The sequence below is a fragment of the Pleurodeles waltl genome, chromosome 8 (assembly GCF_031143425.1).
Source record: "Pleurodeles waltl isolate 20211129_DDA chromosome 8, aPleWal1.hap1.20221129, whole genome shotgun sequence".
Lineage (NCBI taxonomy): Eukaryota > Metazoa > Chordata > Amphibia > Caudata > Salamandridae > Pleurodeles > Pleurodeles waltl.
Window position 1 is genome coordinate 661225479 of NC_090447.1, and position 24935 is coordinate 661250413.

The 24935-nt window shown below is 42.4% G+C and overlaps 1 protein-coding gene across 4 annotated transcripts in view; it reads right to left on the reverse strand.

Annotated features, from left to right (window-relative positions):
* The window catches only part of DMD (dystrophin), a 6960831-nt gene that overhangs the window by 4685607 nt on the left and 2250289 nt on the right, over positions 1 to 24935 (reverse strand). For all 4 annotated transcript variants that reach the window (XM_069204753.1, XM_069204754.1, XM_069204752.1 and 1 more), the window contains one exon: positions 3605 to 3766. In XM_069204753.1, the coding sequence (XP_069060854.1) occupies positions 3605 to 3766 (162 nt within the window). The remainder of the gene's footprint in view (positions 1 to 3604; positions 3767 to 24935) is intronic.

Sequence of the window (24935 nt, forward strand, 5' to 3'; positions counted from 1 at the left end):
CATAGTTTTCAGAAATCAAATTGCAACACTGAACAATTTATAACTATTTGCTACATTCCACACCCTACCTTACTCACTTCTAGTATCTCCTTTTGTAAATCATGCACAAATTTATCAGAGTAAAACGGATTACCCGCTCTACATCCAGACTTGTATTTTTCAATATTAAGTTGATGCCACACATTTGACTTCCTTCTTGCCTTTTCAGGTATCTATCATTATTATACATTTTGGTCCTATCAGTAATGCACGCTTCCATGTGTGAAATTGTAAACATCAGTTTTATACCCATTTCTTGTGAACTATGAATAAATCCTAGCACACAGAACCCATATTTGTCAAACTCTCAGTTTCCTGCAAGTTCTCATTTCAGCTTGGAACATACAGGAGGAGATTGGCTTATACGCTACATCGATTATTCTGAGGTGATACCAGTTAGTGGCATGGTTGGGGATAAGTTTGGATTACAGTTCTGAACAGGTCAAAATGGTGTTTCCATATCAGATTTATATGATTATTCCAGAACAGCAGATTTTCAAATACCAAATATAGAAGGACATAATTTTAAGTTGAATATACTATTGTTCTTTATTATCATGATGGCTGCTTTCACCTGCTTAATTGACTATCTGTTCACTCATTGTTATACATTTAGGGACTTCAAAACTTATGCCAGGTAAGGAAAAATCATTTTCTTTTTACTGGAAGGCTTCCTATATGACAGACATTCAGATATTATAAGGTTGAGTTGTTTCCACCAAGATCTGGTAAAGAACAGAAGAGGTTTCTAAAATGTTATAGCATTTCTACCATTGTATTCACTGCACATTTGTTCCAAACAACCTTTATAAATTAGATCAAAAAGCACTGACAGATTTCTACTAATCATAAACCTAGTTACCTAAGATATCAACAATACAGGGCTGCAAATCAGTGGCAAGTGAAGGGTTCTAGGTGAACTTCAAGGAATATGAGATGACAGTTTCCAGCTTCCTATTCCTGCTTTGCAGAAATCATCATAGTGTGTATGAACCGGACCGGACGATGGGCAATACAACTCAATGCAGCACCTCTCAGCTCTTGATCAGTGGCCTCATAGGATCAGAGGCAACTTGACGTAGCATGGCCCATGAAATTGCATCTTAGTTCAAGTACAAACAGGTACACTGTCCGTCTGGCCAAAGTCATTCTTGGACCTGGACCCTGCTCTATCGCGATCAGCCTAAACTTATGACTCTGTCATGGTCTGGCACAACCAGTTAACCCCAATTTGGTGCTTTGGGCTTCTTGGTGCTATTTTTACTTAAGACTTTTGAATGGCATATATACAGTTTTACTGTTTGGCTTTTTGTCATTACAATATAATTTTATTTATTGAAATATACTCTACTTTTCTGGATGATTGTGCTATTTTTCTTGTGATGGTTTTTCATGTTATTACAATGTTTAATGCTAGGTACTTTATATATTGACTCTAAATTAAGCCTGACTGTTTTGTACCAAACTGCCAAAGGGTTAAGAACAGGCTAATTTTGTGACTTTTTTGTCTTTTTTGTCCTTCATCCTGACTTCGATTGTGGCTGTTGCTTGTCAGTGGTTTGACCCCCTCAAGCAATAACCAGATTTATCACAGAGTCCATGAAATCAGTCCGGTAGGTACATGTAAGACCCTACATGTGTGAGACATCATCATTAGGGACATGGTAAATGGGATGGACTTGTGCCATTCCTGTAGTTGCTGATATCAGGGATACAAACAACTCTAGGGGTGGGGAAAGTCGAGCCCATTCTAAGCTGGACTCTGACAGCCCACAAAAAAAATGAAGAATTACTAGTGGAATTAGTGACTCCCGATCAAATCGCCAAGAATTTCACATACAACGATCTCTGGATGACAGTAAACAAGCTAGCAATTCTGCTAGCAGCTGCAGTTACTGGCCTCATCAGAATTAAGAGGAAACTTTTCAAGAGGGACTAGGCGTCAGTTCTCAATGTCCTAGATATCTTCAGTCCTGGATCTATACGCTCTGAAATTTCACAGGGAGACACTGAATTACATACCACGTGCAAAGCATGACCTAAACTCCTCTGAAAATAATATTTTACTTTTAATGTAGCATATCACAATTAGATGATGTGCAGTTGTAATTTACACAGCAAACAGACTAATTTAATAGCTTTTAATGTCTACGTCGTTTCATGCAGCAACTGCAATTTGACGCCATAGTAGAAATACACACATAACTCTTTCAAATAGAGGAAGTATGATTATTTTAGGACCAGGGCTCTATAAAGGATATGGAGCGACTGTACATATATGGAAGAACGGATGGAAGGAAGACAGAAAGGGTGGATGGATGGAGGGAAAGGAGAATGGATGATGAGCACAATGACCCTTGGATAGAAGTAAAGGTGGAAGTATGAATGAATGGGTAAAAGAATGAATGGATGGAATGGTCAGCTAGTTGATAAAATAGTCATAAGGTGAATGGAAGCAGGACAGGATGGAAACTTTAAGGAGTATCTTAGAACGGAGAGCAGATGCAAAGGTGGGAGGATGAATGTACAGATGGGTGGATTTAAGGGCGAATGGATCAATTCTAGAAACGGTCGGACTTACTTGCTTCCTTCTCTCAGTGCCATAAGAGGTTTAGTTTTAAGTGGGGGGAATTTTATTTTTTTGGCTACTTGAGGACGCGATTTGGCTTTTATAAATACAAATTCGACTAGTTGTATGATGGCACTGATAAGATAACACAGAGATGGCTCCTATGCCATAAACAGTAATCAGCTTTACCAGGAAATATATTAAGAGAAGTGAAGAAGCACTGCTGCTGCTACAGTTACAAAAATAGATTCTCTTAAAGAGATATCACTTTGAAGTGGACTGGACTTTTCAAAAATGTCTTGGAATCACTTCGTAGGCAAATACTACGCATTGTACTGTAAACAAAACAACGTTGTACCCATTTCAGCCTAAACTTCAAAGGAAATACAACGAGGAGGCAAATGCAAAAAAAATTTTATTTTCCTTTACGAGGAACCATTCTTGAAGAAGCACATCATATGAACATGTCGGCGCTAAAAAAAAACACCAATGGGAAGTGGGAAGTGGGAAAATATAAGTGCTTTATGTACAGTATTTATTTCAAATTAGCTTAGCACAGAATTTCATTGAAATCCTTGAATACATAAAAGTTGTACGATATTTATTTTTACCAGGGTGCATTTACATTGGGTGCACGCTCAGAACTAGGCCCCTTTGCACACTTTGTGCACACTCACAACTACTTTTACTCCTGGTCTTTGGATGATATTGCTTCGTACTGGGGTTTATTCATGAAGTCATTTTGGACTATGTCAAAAAGCAATCCTGAAAAATACTCTTACGCACTGACACATGCCTAGAATACAAAGGACTGTCTTTGCACTTTTGCTAATTCAACAACGCTTGTAAGAGTAAGTAAAGGAGTACAACAGGAGTTCAGGTTCGCGTACTTCAAAATGCCTTTCTGAGGAGGCCCAGTTGTCTGTGGAAAGCAATTTCTGATCCTTTGACTATGTGCTACAAGCCACCTTCAAATCATTCGAAGCCAGGGCTTACCTGAGCTTCCAAAGGCACTTGCGTGGCATCAATCTTCTCAGCAGCATATGTCGTCAGCTGCCTGTCGACGATAGTGAGGGATTCCTGAATCAGGCGAAGGGCTTTATCAATCTCCTGGGCTGATTGAATACTCTGCTCCAGGACCTTTTGTCTTCTAACTGCCTGTAAATGGCCAAGGGAAGAATCAGATATGAAAAGTGAGTAAGTAGCCAGAACAATTCAAAGAATGCAAGCAGATCACGCATGTGGAAGTAAACACCTTTCTGTAGGATCCATGACGCTGGCGTGTGCCACTCATTCAAGCTATGTTTAAAAGTTTCCAACAAATGTTTTTTTTTTTATTTTTTTTAATGGCACGAGCAAAAATAAAACGGGTTACACTGTGGAAAAACCAGTGCGCCACTGAAGGGCAGCAAACATCGAGTGAGGAAAGCGCTCGTCTGCCTTAGGTAATCTGTTCTGAGGCATAACCCACTCCTTCCTGATCTCATTATATAGTTCAAGAGATTTCATGGGCCGAGAATAAGGTCTCAGTCACCTCAATTCAATCCACGATAATCCATTCCTACAAGCGTGAGAAATTTGAAACGTTTTGAGACATGCACAGCTTTTTGGCAAAGTGGCTACTGTGAAATTGCTAATAGCTGTGATTGAAATTAACAAGAGCAATGCTTCTGGCCAGCGCTGGAAGAAAGAACAAAGTAAAAAGGGACAGCAATCAGATAATTCGGAATAGAATTTCGTTAAGTGTCCATTCTCTTCCCCAAAGATACGATTCATTATTTTTATAGTAGAATTCTATTTTTTTATTATTTGGAAAAACACGGTAAACATTTGTTTCTCAATAGAACGTTTAATTTAATCGTTTATAGTCAAAGAGTTTTGCATTTTTCATATTGTTCATTGTGATTTATAAACAAACAAGTGCATCACTTTTGTTGTATTTCAAAGTAAGGTCAAGTAATTAAGGCGCTTTATCAAGTTTTAAAAGACCAATAGCAAATTGTTAATAGCCAAATAATAATTAGCTTCAGAAATCCCAACCTCTGTTACATTAACAGCTTAAAGGAATATATGTTGGAACCACGCATGCTGGAACCAAGAATGCCTGAACAACGATGCCTTTACCACGAATGTCTTAACAACGATTTTTCATTGTAAAGTCTCCCTGGTTAAGGCATGTGTAAAATGGCATGCATGGTTCCAGCATGCGACCCCCCCTGACCCGTCACCCATGCCACTGAAAGTACCCTGACCCCCCACCCTGCCCCTAAGACCTAAACTATCCGGACCCCCCACCCCACCCCTAAAAACTAAAATTGCCCTGCCCCCACCCCACCCTAAAACTACAGTGACCCCCCCGCCCGAAACCTAAACCTACCATGACCCCGCCCCTAAAACTACATGAACCTCAGCACCCTGGCCCCTAAAAATACCCTGACCCCACACCCTGCCCCTAAAACCTAAACTACCTGAACCCCCAACCCTAAAACTACCCTGACACTCCACCCCTAAAACTTAAAACTACCCCGACCATTCACCCCGTCTCTAAAAACTAAAATGACCCCCATCCCCGCCCCAAAAACTACGGTGATCCCCCACTCCTGTCCCTAAAACTTAAAATTACTCCGACCCACCTCGCCCCTAAAACCTAAAATACCCAAACTCCCCACCCCATCCCTAAAACTACCCTGACCACTACCCTGCCCCAAAAACCTAAAACTACCCCAACCTCCCCACAAACTAAAATTACCCCAACCCCTCACCATAGCCATAAAACTACCACGACCCCACCCCAAAACCTAAAAAACTAAAACTACCCCCACCCCTAAAACCTAAACTACTGCAAACCCCCACCCCGCCCCTAAAACTACCACAACCCCCACCCCCACCCCGGAAACCTAAAAGTACTCTGACCCCACCATCCCGCCCCTAAAACCTAAAACTGCCTCAAACCCAGCCACTAAAACTAAAAGAAAGGTTGCAATTATTTTAACATTATACTTGAAACTACCCAGAGAATTCAGAACTATCATGCACACACACACACACATACACCTGGCAGTCGGAATAATTGAGCCTTCTACATTCTATTTAGAGCAACTTTACTAATTAACGTGCATTTACGCAAGTATACATTGCAGAGGTCAAATTCAAATTTATTGTGACAGCACAGAAATAGTGACAAAATAAATACACTTTTATTGCCTCATATATTGCATGTAAAAAATATTTTACACCAGAAACAACTCCCCTAGTAGTCATAATATCTCTTCAGTGTCATTTTGTCTTGGGGCACACATTAAACCATCTCCTTCCTGTTTGTTTGGTAAATAACTTTAAAATATATATATAATACACATGAACAAATGCCTTGTATAAACCACATATGAAGATGAGCTGAGTAGAATATGCTATTACCGGTGTTGAAGTAGAGGAGGGGCATCATGACTAACTTGAGGCCTCTCTGAAGGCTCACCCTTCAGAGAGGGCCATTTTCCAAAAGAAGTGAAATGAGGTCTGGGTGCCAGGGATGCCACTTTTAATGACAAGTTTGTGCCCTCGGGAAAGTGGTGTCAGTAACCAACGGCCTACCAGGTCCTATCCCACCTAGTGATGACGTCCTGTAAACTGTGACATTTAGCCAGCCCAGATAGCACAATTCTGCCAACTACCAATGTGGCAGAACGTTTTTCCTGGCATGTGGTGCTGCCTAGCCCACGAGGTGTGGCTACCTGGGGCTACACACCCAAGGAGAAATTACTTTGACAACAGCTTCCCCCAGCTCTGTCCCAGACACCAACCTGTCTGCATGAACAAGAGAGCAGCCCTTCTTATGTGTGTGTCCACCCTTTGTCCTTCAAAGGCAACTTCCTTTCTTAAGCTAGCCTTTCGGGTTTACACCCTGTTTGGATTTCCTGCCAGAGAGTGGTCACACCTCTTCCAATGACAGACCCTTTGTGTTCCCTCCTGAAAAACATTCACACCTCTCTTCAAGAATGTACAAGGTTGTCTTATGGCCAGCAACTGCAATTGGTCACTTGAAAACTTTGGGCAACAAAGTGGCTGCTTACTAAGTTTGATTGGGCATCAAGTCATGTTTAATGCAACAATCAATTCTTTTGATACCTTGTAGTATCACATTTAGTAGTCCCATTCAAAAGTTAGCGCACCTGAGTTTTTCAACAGGCGTCCCTGAACTCGCCAATCGTCTCACTAGCTTTTCTATATTAGGAACGACAATTTGAGTTTTACTGTCAGGACATGTAAAACACATGCCATACGTTTCAATATGAAGCACCCTGACTTCGGGACCATTTGGCCTGCTTCACTGGTGACATATATATAGATATATATATATATATATATATATATATATATATATATATATATATATATATATATATATATTAAAAAGGAAGGTTTGGGCTTTGCCATTACTTTCAATAGCAAAGTTCAGATAACATTTTAAAACTGTTCTACTAGTCTGCAGTGGCTGGTTGGAAGATATGATTTAGTTTGTCATACTTGTGGTGGCACAATAAGTGCTGCAGTCCACAAGAAAAACTTTAACTTACAGACCCTGTGAAACCCCAGTTCCATATACCAGGGAATTATAAGTAAGTTAATCTATGCCACTTAGGTATAAGTCAAATAAATATATACTTTTAAGGGTCAGAGCACATGAATTAACCAGACTCTTGGTAGTTCTTCTTGCCTATTCAACAAGAAGGATGTGGAGCAAGGCTGGCCTTTGCATGACCTATTCAGCCTCATATCCTTCTGATAGCATCAATTCCTATGAAGGAGTTGATCCACCACAAAAATGACAGGCCTCAACTTATATTGGACCTTGGATAGGACTATGGTTCTGTTCGTCCTTTCCCTACTTTTTATTTAGGACTCGTGGGCACTGGCCTCATTAGCCCCTACCTAAGCTAGGGCAACACATGAACTTCCCACTGAGGGCACCAACACTTGAGGAGCCCCACCTGGACCAACAAGGTCAGTTGATCCATCTTACTTCTTGGGTATGATCTAGTTCCCATGACAGGGCCAGTGCTGTCCCTAATTCAAGCAACCAGCAAAGGCCACTGACGGTGTCCGTGCCCAGAAACACAACCCTAGTTCTCAACTAACAGGGAAATCTGCCATCATAGGCCTGGCTGTAGACCCCACTTCCAGATCCAGGGCTGGTAAAGAGTCACACAACAGATCCTTGGGTACTGCTAACCTCTGTGGTTCTTTTGATTGGATGACTACCATCTCAAATGGCAGGCTCTGTCTTTCCACTCCTCCTTCTATCAACTCAGGGATGATAACCTGAAGCCATATAGCTGCTGACAATCCAGGACTTCTACAGCTAAAACACAGCCTCCATCTAGAGCAGTGGTGGCCTCACCAGTACCAGTCTTGGGATCCCTTCCTATCTCAGTAGGCTGAGCCTGGCTCTCTGGTCTTTTCTTTATGAGTAACCTCTTCTTCCTGCCCTTACCTCTTCTCTAGGGTCTCTCCCTCATCTGCTTAGGGAGAGTACCCTCAGAATCTTTGGGTTTTGGGGCAACAAGGGTTCCCACCCCTCTTGTTTCCATGCTTACTTCAGGGAGGGACATAATCTAAGGGATAGTCAGGACTGACTAGCACCCTGTTCAGGTTAAGTGTACCCTTACTCTCTAGCGATACCAAAGCCACAGGTCAGGCAGTGGCTTGCCACTGGGCTGTCCTTAACCTTACAACTTCTCCTGGCAAATACTGGTTGGGGAAACCTGCCTGTCCACCACTATGGCATGACTGGCACCTGTATCTCTCAGAGCAGTGGTTTAGATTCCATTAATGGTGACCTGGTGGAAGTGTCTACTACCACTGTCAGGCCTCACCATTTTACCATCTAGCCCATCCTCCAAAGTGAAACTACCAGGACTTACTTATCTGAGGACTCCTCTGCCTGAAGACTACCCTGCCCATTCAAGTGGTAACCTTTCTCCTGGGGCCCCGTGGAGCCCTGGCTGCTGACAGTCAAAACATACCAGTTTCTCAAAATGCTTTTTAGCTCTGGGTTCCCACTATTCTGCTTAGCAGCTGTGGGCTGAAGTTTAATCACATCCTTAGGGGTCTGGGGCTGTGAGGGAATCTCCTGTGTTGAAATACTATTCTCCCCCTTTCCCTTTGGTGGCCCTCCTGTTCTTGGGAACACTTTTTATTAGAAATGGGGTCTCTAGTTGGCAGTGGTTTGTACCCTGTCCGAGTAGGGATCCTCACTCTAGCCAGGGTAAGGGGACACACAGCTCAGATAACCCCTGCTCACCTGTTGGAAAATGGGTTATTGGTAGGGCAGGTAGGTACCTACACCTAGCAACAAGCCACTAACCTCCACATAGGTACAGTTAGGTCTCAGTAAATTAATCCCAGCTCTACCCTTGGTAGCTTGGCATCGAGCGTCAAGGCTTAACTTAGGAGACAAAGTGTAAAGCATTCAAATATCACACAACAGTAATTAAATAAAACACAGGAAACAGTTTAAAAATCCAAAACCAATTTATAAAAATAGCTTATATTTTTATCTTTAAAATGACACAAAAACGATTAAAATCGGTTCAGGGGAACCGGAGATATGAATTTTTAAAGTATTATTATTTTCTAGCGCATAGAAACAAAAAGCGCCAATCGGGTCATCTGGTTGCACCAGGACCGGGACAAAGTCAAACTTTCAGGCCGACCGCGATGGAGCCCTGCTCGGCTACAGGTCGCGGGAAGCCTCGGTTAAAAAGTTACCTTCTGACTTAGTCTTTATTTTGAAGTTTTTCTTCACCGGGACGAACCTGCCAGTTGGATCCGACCTCCTGGAGCCCTTGTCCGGATACGCGAAGTCGGTTTCCTCGGTGGTGATTTTTACCTTCGGACTTAGTCGTTTTTTCGAGATGAAAATCCTTCGACCGGGGTAAACCTGGATCTTGATCCGACGTCCGTGGAGCCCTTCTCGGATACGATGGCTGGAAGGTCCCGGTCAACTTTTTACGTTCGGACTTAGTCTCTTTTTTGGATGTTTTTCTTTACCGGGACGAACCACGAAGTCAGGCCGGGTCGCGGTTGAGGCAAGCCGGCTAGAATTTCCGCGTCGGGTCGGTCACTTTATGGAGCTTTTTTTCAAAAATTCTCCAATCTTTTCCAAACTTCTGGGGCTTCACCCAGATGTTCTTTTAAGGTTCTTTTGGGGTCCACAGCTCACCCCAAGGGTCCAGAAGTTCTGTGATGGTCCTTGGGGGTGCGGACTTCAACTCCCAGAATGCACCTGGCGCAAACTCCTTTTTGGCCACTGGACAGTGGTCAGCTGGTCGCTTTCTTCAGGAGTTGGTGCAGGGGACTCTGGTTAGCAATTTTTCACCTGTAGCAAACAGGGAGTCCCTCCTTGAACCAGTTGAAGCCAGGCAAAGTCCTTCTTGTGGTGAAGCCCAAGTGTGCAGCTGGTGCAGTCCTTCTGAGTGCAGGTTCCAGGTGCAGGCCAGGGGTCCAGCAGGGCAGTCCTTCTTCTTCTTTAGTTCCTTTCTTGTTGAATTCTGGAGGGGATCTGAGGCGTGGGTGCAGGTCTGCCAGTTTTATCCTTGCTCCTGGGTGAAAAGCAGGGGGGCCCTGGTCCTCCAATCAGGGACAGGGTCGTCCCCCTGTGATGACCACTTCCTGGGAAGTGTGGCAAAAATCCATCCCAGAAGGCAATAGTCTCTAAACATCCAAAATGGATGAATCTGATTTTTGGAGGAGAGATCTGGCTGAGCCCACCCACTGGTGTGGCTAAAAATCATAAACACACCCCTCTCCTGCCCTCTCCTAATCTAATCAAGGGGGCACCTAGCTGTCTGGGGTTGCAGGATGTGGGGGTGTTGCTGGGTGCTCCAGATGTCCTTCTTTGCCTTTGAAGACCAGTTTGGCAGCCCTCCCCCTTCCTGCCTCACCATCTGCTGAGGGGAGATTCTCTCCCCCAAGCACATTCCTTTGTGTGAAGTCAGGCCACTTCACACCTCATTAAAGTAGCCTGGCAGAAGCTGCTGCAGGCTGGCCAATCAGAGCACAGCAGCAAAAACAATGCAGAGCTGAAATTGGCAACTTTTTAGGTAAAGTCTAAACTTTTTACCTGCACTAGTTATATTAAATCCAACAACTGGAAGTTGTGGGATTTATTATAACAATCAATTTGATACCAAATTCTTGGTATGTAACATTTAAGGAGACTTTAAAATTTAAAATAAAGTCTGCCCATTCTAGCCTATGAAGGCCATTTACTTCAATGAGGGAAAAACGAATTTGGCTGTTTTTACCTCACCAGGGCTTATAAATCTATTTTTATAAAGTCCCTGCTTATAGTTACATGGCACCCAGCCCTAGGGGCACATAGGGCACACCTTAGGGGTGACTTATATGTAAAAATAAGGTAGTTTAAGACTTTGGAAGTACCTTTAATTCCAAAGTCGAATTTGCATATAACCTTAATTTAAAAGCAGCCAGCAAGGCAGGCTTGCTTTTAAAATGACACTGGGCACCTCAGCAATGCACCTAGGTGTGCACCACCTATGCTGTGGTCCCTAAACCTACATGCCCTACCATATACTAGGGACTTATAGGTAGGTTAACTTAGCCAATTATAATTAGCCTAATTTGCATATCCATTTTACACAGAGCACAGGCCCTGGGACTGGTTAGCAGTACCCAGGGCACCATCAGAGTCAGGAAAACACCAGCATAAAGTGGAAAATGGGGGCAAAAAGTTAGGGGGCCTCTGCAATCAGCCCCAGTTTCTCACATCACCCCATTGGTAGATTGGCACAAACAGTCTGGCTCACCTCAGAGGAAATGAGTAAAGTATTTCTACACACCAACACAGTAACATGGTGAAAACACTACAAAAAGAGTCTGCACCAGTTTAGAAAAATAGCCTATATTTATTTGAACAAAACTAGAAAAAAATGACAAAAATCCAGCATACAGAAAATAAAGTTTAGTCCTTAGAAATCAATTGATGCATTTTTTTCCAGGGCAAAGTACCTTAGGTGCATTAAAAATCAAAGTCAGGAACAGGCGCAGGTGAGGTGATGCCCCAGAAAAGCTAACAGTGCATTGGTTCCTTACTGCCAGGGTAGGTGATGCGTCGGATCCTTACGGTCGCATTGAGGTGATGCATTGGTTCATTACTGTAATGGAAGGTGGTGCATTGATTGCTGGACATGTAGTCTTGGTTCCTTACTGAGGTACAGTGTCAAAAAAGAAATTGGTGCCCAGGAATGATGCCTCAAAAATCCAGACGCACTGTGTTGGTCTACAGCAGCAAAGGCTTTGTGATGATTCTGCAGGGGTGGTGCAGGCGCTGCATCAATTCTTCAGTGGGAGTGCAGTTTTTGCTTCAAATCTTTATAATGATGCATTGATCCCCAGTGGCACAGCAGGCACTCCGTTGGATACCTCCAGCGGTGCACTGATTTACAGAGGCGGTGGGAGTCGATGCATGGATTTTCTCCTTAAGATCACTAGAACTCACTTCCAAGGACTCAGGGACTGAACTTGGCACCTCTTGGCAAGTCAGGACGCTCAGCAAGAGAGCCCAGGTGCTGGCAGGAGAAGTCTTTGATGGCCTTGAGACTTAACAGGGGGCAAGCTCAAATTAAGCCCTTGGGGAACCTTGGAAGCAGGATGTAGAAAGCAAAGTCCAGTTCTTTAACTACCCGGACAGAAGCAAGCAACAGGCCAGCACAACAAAGCAACAGGCAGATTGGCAGTTGCTCCTATAACATCCAGCTCTTATTTCTGGCAAAATAGCCTCAGTCCAGAAGTGTTCTAACTATGCCGTGTCAGAGATCCAGTACTTGTACCCATTAGGCAAACTTCAAAGAGAAGCCTTTGTAGTGCACAATATCCTGTGTTTCCCTGCCCTGGCCCCAGACACACTCCAGGAGTTTGGAGACTGCTTTGTATAAGAAAAGGCACAGTCCTATTCAGGTGTGTCAGCCCCTCCCACCATTCTAGCTCAGGAAGACCCATCACCCTGGTGATGGGCCAGCAGGATATGCAAGGCACACCTCAGCTCACTTTGTGTGACGGTCTAGTCAGTATGCACAAACAGCCCAACTGTCTCCCTGACCCAGAAGTGTATTCAGCAGGCAGACAGAGGCACAGAATGATTAAGCAAGAAAATGTTCACTTTCTAAAAGTGCCATTTTCAAACTTACAGTTCAAAAACCAACTTCACCAAAATTAGATTTTTTAAATTGTGAGTTCAGAGTCCCTAAATGCCATGTTTTTGCATACTCTCATTGGAAAATTACACTTAACAGACATTTCAAGGCAATCCCCATGTTAACCTAAGGAAGAGATAGGCCTTGCAATAGTGAAAAACGAAATTTGCAGTACTTCACCATCAGTATATGTAAAACACACCTGTGCGTGTCATACCTTTTAAACACACTGCACCCTGCTTTGGGAAGGGACTTACTAGTATCTCAAATATGCCAGTCATGGAGAAACCAATCACCAATACATTGTAGTCAGAGAGCATATGCACTTTAGCACTGGTTAGCAGTGGTAAAGTGCACAGAGTCCTAAAGCCAACAAAAAAAGGTCAGAATAATAGGAGGAAGAAGGCAAAAAGTTTGGGGATAACCCTGCAAAAAGGGCCATGTCCAACACTCTGGAGTACCCTTTTCATTTGCTACCTCGCCCTGCTCTCTGGGTCTAGATAGTTTTGAGTCTCCAGACGCTGCTGTAACTTAACTGTAGGACAATTTGTAAGTATATGATCTTTAACAACCAAATTGTAGAGTTCTTTTAATGTGTGTACCTTGTTAACTTTTTTCCGAAATCCCATGCCTTTAATGAAGCACCCAGAAAATCCACCCATGTTTGTGTTGCCCCTTCTTGTGTGTTCCTAAATTGCTGTTGATACTCCTTTGCAGTGCTAACAAATAACTTTATAAGGGTTGCTTTCATATGAGCATAATACTCACTCTTCTAGTGTCAGAAGCCTATCTCTCCCCACCACCGGAACCAGTACCCACAGTAAGGACCCCCAGTGATTGGCATACACCTTCCTGTTCCTAAGAGCCCTCTGATAAGTCATCCCTATTGAAATACTTTGGCAAAATACCTTTGACCAAATATGGATCAAGGGCACCCCCTGCAGGGGTTCAAGCTCAATCTGACCCTCCTTTTTTCAAGGGGCTGTCTATTTTCCTCAAGTCAAATGTCCTTTCCTCCAGCTCAGGGACTGCCATCTCGGCTTGTGTGGATTGCCTGCTGCTGGCTGTACTCCTTTCACTGCCAGCTCTGGAGGGCATCCTAGCCTGGGTGTAAGGGGTCTCTAGGCCATCATCCCTTCCCTCATGTCCACTTTCAGGAGTGATTTCCAGCTTGAAGAGTACTTGAGCTCTTTGAACCTCCCCCCAAGATATCAAAGCTTTCTAGAAATCCTTTTTTTTCTGACCTTTTTGTCCTTGCACAAGACTCCAAATCTGTTGATCTTGAGGGTGGCAGAATGACCAAGTCACTCTCCATATTTCCTAACCCTTTTTGCATCTTTCAGAAGCCTTGCAAAAACTTTGACAAACTCTTTCAAACTTTGTCAAAACTTCTTAAAGTTTGCAGACTCTCAGAAACAATGCATTGGAGACTTCATAAATTGGCAAACTGATTGAAATTACAAGTATTTCCTTCTATGTGCCAAATGGCGGATTTACCTTTTATATTGTGTGGCTGTGGGATCTCACTGTGTAATAAGTGTATTGCCTGTACTGGGTCCAGTTAGTCAGAATAATTTGAAAAACATTAGCTCAAGCCTGGGTAACTGTGGCAGTGAGCAGCCAGGAGTTATAAAATAAACAAGTGTAAAGCATTAAGAAGTACACATAAAATTGAATAAGAAAGAAAAAATGACTCAATAAAATCCATCACCAATTTGTAAAATAGGTTGTATTTTTATCTTAAATAGACAGCTCAATGAAAAAATCCACCAGAGACAATAAATCTCTGCTTTTTTATTTCATCCAATATATGGACCACAATGATGGTAATACTTTGGTAACTTTGAACAACTTTTATAAAGTTGCAAACTACTACTCGGGTCCCGTTTGGGCTACCAACTCCACCATGGATCGGGTCCGAGAGACCAGAGAGGTCCAGTTGGACAGGTACCTAGAAGACAAAGAAGTCTCCAGTCTAGTTCCAGGCTCTTTGGGCAAATGACCATTGACTTTAATGGAAAGTCACAATGCAAGGAATACAGGACACTGAAGATGCTAAAGGATACTAGGTATGCTGTTCAACTTAAGGGGGTTCTCCTGAGGCTACTCCTTGGTCCATCATCATAAGGGGCGATGTCCTTTGGAGTCTTGTTGTAGTGCAGCCAAAAACACTTATCACTGGTCTACTGGTCCCCAGCTACAGCAAAACCAGAAGTTTCCTTTAACTGGCAATAACTTCCTTGGTGGGCGGCTAACATGCATTTTGATGAATCTCCCAGTTCCAGCAGACTTCGATGGAACATTTCATGGTCAGGACTTGTTCTCACAGGCTTCAAGTTGGTGGTCAGAGCCCTCAGACGTTCTTGGCTACCCACTCAACAATGCAGGCTTCTTTAGTAATTGTGGCCCTGTAGCTGTGACAGGAAGCAAGCCAACTGGGCTTTTGGTTTCACTTCTTCTATCTGTGGCTCGGGGATGACTTTTCCTCAAGCAGGGCACCACAAGCACAGTCCTCTCTATCCTGCCTAAGAAGCAGCTAGTGCAGCCCCGTATTGGTGCATCCCCTCTTTACTGGGTCCAGGGAACAGCATGGCAGTCCTTCTTTGGTTCTCTCTCCAGTGCAAGACTGATCTGAGGTCTGGGTGCCAAGGATGACACTTGTATGTCCTGTTAGTGCCCTCAGGGGATGTTATGACTTCTAGCAAATGGGCTACCAGGCCCCCTTCCACCTAGTGATGACTTGCTGTAAAGTATGTCATCTAGCTTGCCCAGAATGCACCATTGCACCCACTACCAACATGACAGAATCCATCTTTTGTCATGTGTGGATCCCTAGCTCATCCCTGAGGTCTTCCAACCTGGGGGCTACAACCCTGGCAAACATTTCTCAATTATGTTTTTAACAAGGTCAATGTGTCCTTTCACACAGCATAAGGGGTATAGAAATTAGGCATCAAATCTCACAAAAAACAATTTAAAATGATAGCATGACCCATTTGGCCAAACAAGGAAAACCCCAGTTTGAAATAATGTATAGGTTTTATGACAGATTAAGGCTCAAATTCATGTAAATGATTCTCAAAACAAGACCATAAAGATGCAGCTTCACCATTGGTTGCCTAAGACAATGGAAAAGATTCATACAAACTAACACCAAAATGACTAAACACTCAACAATAGCAATACAAAACATCAAAAGAATGATTTGATAAATTGAAAACAAGCCCTGTTCAGTTTTTGTGAGCACTAAGGCAATTTAAAAGTAATCTACGTTTGCTGCTAGGGCAAAGGAAAAACCCTATGGATTAGCATGTCACAAGGTAACATGTACTGGGCTAAAACACAAGTGCAAATAGTAAAAAGTAAAGGACAAAAAGAAATTTAAAAAATGACATCCGGGGCAAGATGTGACTAACCAAAGTTGGAAGAAAGGAGGTAAAAAGGGAAGGCATCAACATTTCAAAAGCTCTGTCAAGAATCTTCTCCCTGGGACAGGGAAAATGTCTAAGTCTCAGCAAAGCACTGAAAAAGAAGGGTATGGGTAGAGAGGTATTTACTGTTCACAGTGTAAAAGGATCTGCTTCTAAGCAAAAGTCAAGAAGAATGTTGCACATCCAACTGCAGAATGGTATATTAAAGGCCTTAGTGACTAATAATTTGTCCACCAGCTACATGGCATCAATCTGAAGACTTCACTGTCCAATCAAAGTTCATTGCATGACATTCACTTGAAACACCAGGAAAAATTCACATTACAGACATGGGGAGGGCATCCATCTTAACTCATCTCTACGGATTGAAACAATTTTATATAGTCCATGTCCACAGTTCCTCAACAAACTGAGTTCAAGGTTACTTTCTCATGCTCACTATGCGTAAAACAATAGGGCATCTATTTCCAAGCTAGCATTTCATTGGAATGGAACCTGAAAGAAATGTCACATTAGCAAGAATGACTAAACATTTTTCTATATGTTTATGAAAGAGGGTTTTGCAGGCCTCACTTAGGTTAACCAAAGTGAAAAAAGGCACATTCACTTATATCAAGCAATGCACATATAAAACTCAAAATTGTAAATTCATAATTAATAAGATATTCATGTTAGAGTGGATTTAAAATGAAATAACTCTATCAATACATTTCATTACCTATAGGGCAAAACTGCATTGCATGTAAAACATTTCTTTCTAAAAAAGAATTGTCGTGTTAGTGAAAATTATTAATTAACATGATGGAGAAACACATGCAATCAAATTAATTAATCATACATGAAGTTTTAGGGCTATACCAAATCACTTTAAATCACTATGCTACAGTGAATGCACCTTAGTATAGGCATCACTTCACGGTTAATTTGTTAGGAGCTCAAATAACAAAATGCAAACTACTCTCTCACATATAGATGTTTACTGTGACATCAAGATAGCAATAACATTTCTGCTACATCAATCCCCCCTCTGATGGTGAATCAAGCCATCACGTCAGATTATAATCTCTCATATAAATGAGACAGGAAACATCTTCTGGACTCGTCTAACTGCTTAATGAATCTGCAATGGATACTCCTTCTAGTCTCCAGCTCAAATTTTTGATTTCCTTTTCCTCTTCTTACTCTCATCACTTTCAGGGTCTTGCATACCTTTTGGAGATCAAATGCAACTAAGGCACTCAAAGCTATTATCCATATAGGCTTCAGAATACTGCCAACAATCCCCCTCCCTAAACTTCCAAACCACTTTCTCACTGCTGAAAAACATTCCCTATTGATTCCCAGACGCCTGTTTCTAAATCCTTTAGGCCCTTTTTCAGATTTCTCATACTTGCAATTTCTCTGCTTCTCACTATTGTCCGGTATATAAATACAACATTGTTGAAACTGTAACATCTTGAAAGCTCTGCCCTCTTTCACAAGAAGGATGTCTAATGCGAGTCAATTTAGCAAAATCACTGGTTTTACGGCAACTATTTCTGTGTTCACTAAGAGGAAGGCACCTGCTGTATCTGTAGACAGCCTATCTACATTTGTTGACAACTTCTGTATCTTGTGATTATTCAGAATCACTCCCACAGATAGAATTATGGCACCAAAAATATCTTCTACTAAAGTCTACTCCTAGATAACATGTTCATACAATTCTTTAGGTAGCTTATAGTAAGTATTTTTCCCACAGATTAAATAAGTTCCTGGTATAAGAGGGTCTTGTCCAGCTAACATAAATGTCCAAACACTCAAACAAAAACACATCTACATTCATTAGAACCTACACATTTTGTGTCTGTTTATTTTAGGTGCATGTACATGCAGCTTCCCTACATGTTGCCAATCTAAGGCAAGGGATCATTGATTTCCTGCTAATAAATAAGCTTCTTCTTCTCTAACTAAACTATGTTGTCCTACTCCTTTCTCTACCTTAGGTTTCATTGCTCTTCTATACTGTCTTCAACTTGTCCTATAAAATCTTCTATTAATGTGGTGAGCGTACAGGTCAGATTGTTTTGATGGGCATAGGCTATACAGAAATTCAATGTAGATTCAAAGAAACCTCCTCCTGTATCAATGTTTTTTGCTTTGAAAATGTTGCTCAAATGTTTCATGATGGGGACAATTGAGAAAAACAAGTCATAGTTTGAATCATAATAGTGGAAATATTCTTGCTGATACAAAAGTGTCAGCAACAAATTACAGGAAATTCTAAACGTCAAGGAGATACTTTAAGTGATTCCCTCACTGACTGATGAAGGCAACCGGATGCAAACATAGCAATTTTTAACCTCCATAGGTCAACCTCTGTGGATCAGACAGAAATTGTGAATGTCATCCAGGGATTGACAAGTCAACTACAACAGACTAATGCATTCATAGACGGCATTCATGGTGCAATATCTGGCCTACAGAGATCTTTTCAGGCTCTGGCCTCCACACTGACAGCAGACAGTCCCCCCTCCACTGTCCATCCCTCCTCCATCTCACTTTTCCCACTCCAAATCCTTCCTTTCCCTGCCTAGCCAAGCATGCAGACAGATCAGCAAGCATCCACCTCAAACAGGTCCACAGACACAACAACATCCACAACATCCCTATACAGTCGCATCACCCCAGCATCACAGACACAATATCCAGCATACCCACAGGCACCGCACCAAGAGTCAGTGACATACCCACCATACCCAGCATACCTGCAGGCATCACCCAAGCAGATCCCCAGACATCCATCACAAAGCACCACACCCACAGACAACCCAACTACGGACACAAACGCATCTACCACAGTCACCACCCCAACATACACACACACACACATCCACCCTCCATCCCCCAGCACCTCCAGCTCCCAGCTCCCAGACCCCAAGACACACAAACACTAACTCACCCAACAAACACCCACCAAACACAAGTATACCTCCCAGAAGCATGCACCAAAGACATCCACACTAACACAGCAGACAACTACTCCCTCAACCTCCAAATCCCGACCCCCTTCTGATGACCATCCCTGTGTCCCTAAGAAAGTTTTTGTTTGACTTTGCCCTGTTCCCTCCACCCCATCCTAAACCCAAGAGGCCCCCACCCACCTCCCAGCCCCTCCCTTTCACCTCCAAGGCTTCCCCTGCAAGCACCCACACCTCTGCCCCCAGAAGAAACCCACCCCTTCCAAAAAGAAGAAAACCCCTCTCAATGCCAAGCCCAACCCCTCCCTCCCAAATGTGATCCCCCAGGAGGATCCCTGAGGTGCCTGCCAGCCCCCTTGATGCCCCTTCCTGTGGAGGCTCCACGGCAGTTAGGAGTCATGTTTTGGCACAACACTGTGCTATTGTGCAACACAAATGGACGGGCCAATGGCCTTTTCTGCCGTTCCTGTTGTTCCTGAGTGGCATGTGTTGTGTGCCTACTGTTGTGTGTGTTTCAGCCTGCATGCTGTTCCTTTTGCTGCTGTTTGCAGTATTTGCCTTTGTGGGCAGTGTTGCTGTCCCTCCCAAGACAAGGATATATGTTGAGTTTATTGATATGTGGGTGTTCATGCAATGATGGTGTCATGGCATTGTGTACTGTTTGTTGTGGTAAGAATTTCATCTTGTGTTGTCCAAGTTGAGCATGCACGGGTTAGTCTTCTACCCCTGATATGGCTTATGTGTTCATCTGATGTATGTCAGCTTGAGTTGTGTTTGTGCAGACATGGAGTATGTTCAGTTGTGCTAGCTTTGCTTGCATGTGCATGTGCCCATTTAGCTGTGTGAATCTTGCAGCTAGTTCATGTAAATGTCTCTCCCATGTAGTTGGAGTTGTATGTGCTTTGTTGACTTGCACTTCCACATTGTGCAGATGGCCATGTCATTTAGATCTAGTACTGTGACACATGTAGGGCCATTTCCCTTGCAGATGTTGTTTAACAGTGCAGGGCAAGTGACCTGCCCAACGGGTGAGTATTGTGGCTGTGAATGTTTCCATCTTTATGTATGTTTCTGAACCAAGACACAATGAGATGTGTACTTGTTGCCCGTAGTGTGACCCTCCATATGATGTGAACAACGGCACAACGAGCTGGTCTTATGGCTAATGACACAGGTAGATGTGTGTATTTGCAGTTGGTTACAGCCATGGGGGTATGGATATTAAGCACCAAATAAAACACAGGGTCTCTGACTCGAATGTGGAGAGAGAGTCTCAGGGAACAGTACAATCAATAAGCAGTAAATGGCTCTTTAAATGCTATAGAGGAAAAGCTCCGTAGAGGAAGACAGATTCAAAAAATCAAAATTATTTTTCTTGTTTATTATTAAATGCAAGATCAAAAAATATACTTCACAGTGATAAATCATAATTGAATAAATATATTGAAAAGTGCAACCCCCCTTTTTTTATCCAGTACTGACAATAAACAAAAGAGACAAGACAGAAAAATGACTAATCATATAACCACATGTATACAAGCAGAAAAAAAGTAGAGAACTAACATCACATAAATGTATGCAATTATATACATAGCATAGAACATAATAACTAAATAAAACAAATAACTAAATAAAACATGAAATATCTCCAAATAATTCAAGGATCAGTTTAATCAGCGTCTCTTCAAAGTGTGTCTGGGTAAATATTGTATTCCATACATAAATATGTCATTGAGTACTTTACAGAGCTTCAATTTGGGCATCTGGTTTGTTTATATCGGTAAATGCTTCCCATTGAGTTGTATTTTCGCTGTAATTAGTATCATGCCACAATAAATCCTCCCCTGTGTATTCATCTATGGATAAATACACAGGGCAGTAATATTTATTTTTTCTTTATTTTTGGGGGATGGCAGGGGGAGCCTCAAGGGCTCTGCGGTCCTAGACAGCTTTTCGCCCTCCTGTGGGAGCTGACATTGCTCCCGCACACCGAGAGCTGCTAGAAATGCATCTCCCTCCATGCCAGAGCAATACTTTCATCTCTTTCCCTGCCCGCAGACATGCGTACAGGAAAAGAGATGAAAACTCCACTTCCAGCAAGTGGGAGCATTTTGACAGTTCCTGCTTGCTGGAAGCAGAGTATTTGCTTTTGTTTGACAGGAGTGGTCACAGCTCTCACCAAGTAAAAGCAAACACTATCTCCCAAGTGTGGGCACCTAGAGAGATAGCAGGTGCCGGCCCTGGAGGGTGGTGGTTACCAGGGCCATAGATGGCTCCAGGAAGGGGTCAGCGTGGCCCTCCTCCTCTGTTTAGTATGGGCTGACCTCAGGAAGGTGGTTGTCCCTGGGGTCATATAAGGCCCTGGAGCGGGGCTCTGTCTTTGATTTAAAATGTTATATGCCCTGGGGAGGTGGTGGTCCCCAGGGCTGGGGTGGTCCTCCTGGCCCCCAATTAATTTTTATAATGAAGCCCCAAAGAGGGGCTAGTCCCCAGGGCCCAGAGGTCTGTGCTGCCCCCACCACCTTTTGCTCCAGGCTTCCCTACTGTGATTAGCACAGGCTGGTCCCAGGGAGGTAGTAGTCCCCAGGCTGTATATAATGCCTTGGAAGGGGGCCGTATGGCCCTCCTCCTTCATTTGAAATAAGTTATTGGCCCCGGGGAGGTAGTGGGCCCTATGGCTATGAGGGGCCGCACTACTGCCCTTATTCACGGGAGGCCGTGATTGTTTTTTTTTTTGAATTCACAGCGAAATTTGAGAATATTTGTGAATTTTGCTATGATGCTAAAAACATGCTTTGTGGCCAAGGTGGGGTCCCAGAGGGACCCTTACACCAAGGCTAGGGGGTTAGAGTATTTGTATCCTGCCTCCTTTTCTTTTTTTGCATTTTTTCAGGGGGAGAGGGGCGCTTGGCTAGAGCAAGTCCAAAAATTACTGCAAACACTTCCTGGTTGAAGTGTTGACATCCAATCAGATCTCTGCATGAAATCAGCAATTATTGCAAAGTCGCCATGACCCTAGATATACACGTTTGTATTTCTTTTAATTTCTCTGAAACTACTGAATGGAAAGCTACCTTTCTGCCAAATTTAGTTTAATTCTGTCCACCAGTTCGGGCTATAGTTGTGTTCAAAATCCTTATGAGAATTAAAATGGGAAATGCACTTTTTTCACCCTCTCTTTTTTTCTCAGGCCTTGCTTGACAGGCCAGCCCTAAACTTCCCATGTACAACAAGACCCTTGGGCACACATGTTTTGGAACATTTCATAAAGATTCATCAAACGGCGTCCAAGATATAGCAAAGTTAAAAAATGCTTTTTTTTTAATGGAAACTAGGTCCTAACTATAACTACCTACGGGGGACAGGCAATGGGTATTTAAGATTATATATATATATATATATATATATATATATATATATATATATATATATATATATACGTAGAGAGAACAAGAAGAGAAAGAGAAAGACAGAGAATTTGCTACTTTTGTTTACCTATTACCCAGGCAAGTATAGCACATGTGTTGTTATGATTAGGTCATACTCCCCAATGAAAATGAAAATGTGGCTTCAATTGAGGAATCTCCAAAAAAGGTTGTTCACTTTGGTTTTATCAACATGAGCCAAGTGGGGGGAAAGAAGGAGAGAGGGAAAGGTCCAAAAAGTGGTTTTTCCCTTTTTAATTACAAAAGGGCTCTTTGCTCCTTGATACTAAAAAACAGATGAAGGGATTTACACCAAACCTAGCATAAATGTACAACCTTGCACAAGGAAGTGCCTTTCTTTGGTGTGGTGAAAACCTGTTTGGAATTTTTTTAGTAAGTGGCATTTAAAAGTACTCCATTTTGGACATGAATAGGTAATATTTTAGATATATCTGGACTGCTGGTCTGCGGATTCTCCAAAGATTCACAAATCCACAGAGCCTTTTTTAATTCAAGTAAAAAACATAGGATTCCCAAATTCAGATGCAAATCATGAATCTTCTGCTATTTAGGGTACTGCATTATTTTGAAAACCTCCCCATCTGGATGCTTCAGAGATGGTTCAAGGATCAGGACACAGTGCTTAGGGATTTGGTCCAGGATGGGAGCAGACAGAGGCTAATGCTGCAACTTCGTCAGCACCCTACAAAGGAGGGTAGGCCTAGGGATCCTAGACTAGGAAAAATATTATCTGGTTGTCCGTGGTCTATGGATAACTAAATGGTTTGTCAGAGTGAATCTGGAGGAGTGGGGAGACATGGGAGGGAAGTGGCAAAATGGAGCACCTGTGGCACTGATGCTGGGAGTGGAGATGAAGGTGCCCGACAACTGAGACATCTAAAAATAGAATTAAGATGCTGGAAATGGATTGTCAAGAAACACTGACAGAATCCACTGTATGCAACTATGCTCCAGAGGAAGGGCTTTCTATTGAAAAGGGGAGGATTCTTTTCAGAACCAAGTCTAGAGGAGTGGATGATTGTGAGTATGGGCATTATAGGGCGTTGCTACATTGATGGGGTGTTCAGAAGTTTGGACTCAATGGTGGAAGGAGAAGGTCTTCTACATGCAATTTCTAGTTTCTTGGCTGCTGGTGAGAGAGACATGTAGGATAACACTTAGGCAGGACCACAAATTCATGATACCTTGCAGGTCCTTCTTACACTGGGAAGTAGCCAACCAGCAATAACCTGACCATACTAGGCCCTCTTATTAACATTTAGTTAACCACGCTCCATGCAAGATGTGGGAACATACTGGACAGACAGCTTAAGAACAAAGAGTAGGAACAGATCTTAGAGCATATCACATAGTATCAAGAAACAAAAGATTTAAATTCACTCAGTTAAAATATATCCACATGTATCATTCACTCCATAGACTGAAAATCATAGCTTTTTTTTTAAACATTCTTAAACTTGCCCTACCAAAGCAGATAACCCCCTCTGTGTAGGTTAATTAAACGGTGCCAAAGTTATAATGAAAACAGAAAATCAATTTTCACAGGAAAGTCAGGCCTAAGCATAATTGTTACCTGCCTGAAAATAAAATTAAACATAAACAATTCATAATGTTATTTATGGTTCAGTGTATTATGCATGCAATATATAAAAATCACGACCTACAACATTTCATAATCGAAGCCCCCCGTTGCTATTTACAAAGAGCAGGGGGAGTCATCAGTCAAACTGTGCATTGTTGCTACCATACCAAAACATGGATATTTTTTATGTTCACTGAACAAACACTAAGATTTAACTGTGCTTTCGTCAGTGAATTTTTGTTGTTTAACGATATTCTGAATTACTTGTCTTGCACCTCTTCTGCTCAACATGCCCTGCAAAGTGGGGTTGGCTGAAAGGCTCAGCCCTGCAGCCAGCAGGCCTTACATGTCACCAGGGCCTGCATCCAATTATAGACTTGATGCTTATGCTTTTCTCTGCTACTACTTTCAAATTTAATTAAACCTTCGCACAAAGTTTCTGAAACTCACAAAATCATGAAAATGTCTGGATCTGAGCACAAAAAGTAAGCATTATGAATCTGGGAATACTGTCAAAGTTGTACATTTATTGTGGGAAAGTTAAAAATTTCTTCTATTAACAAATCATTTATTGAAAAATTCAAATATGAAGGATGCTTTGTAATTTTAGTTCCTTAAAATGACCAGTCAGATTTACACCAAACCACAAAAAGCATGCTTTCTGGTAAACGATCTGCATTCATGGCAAGCTTGT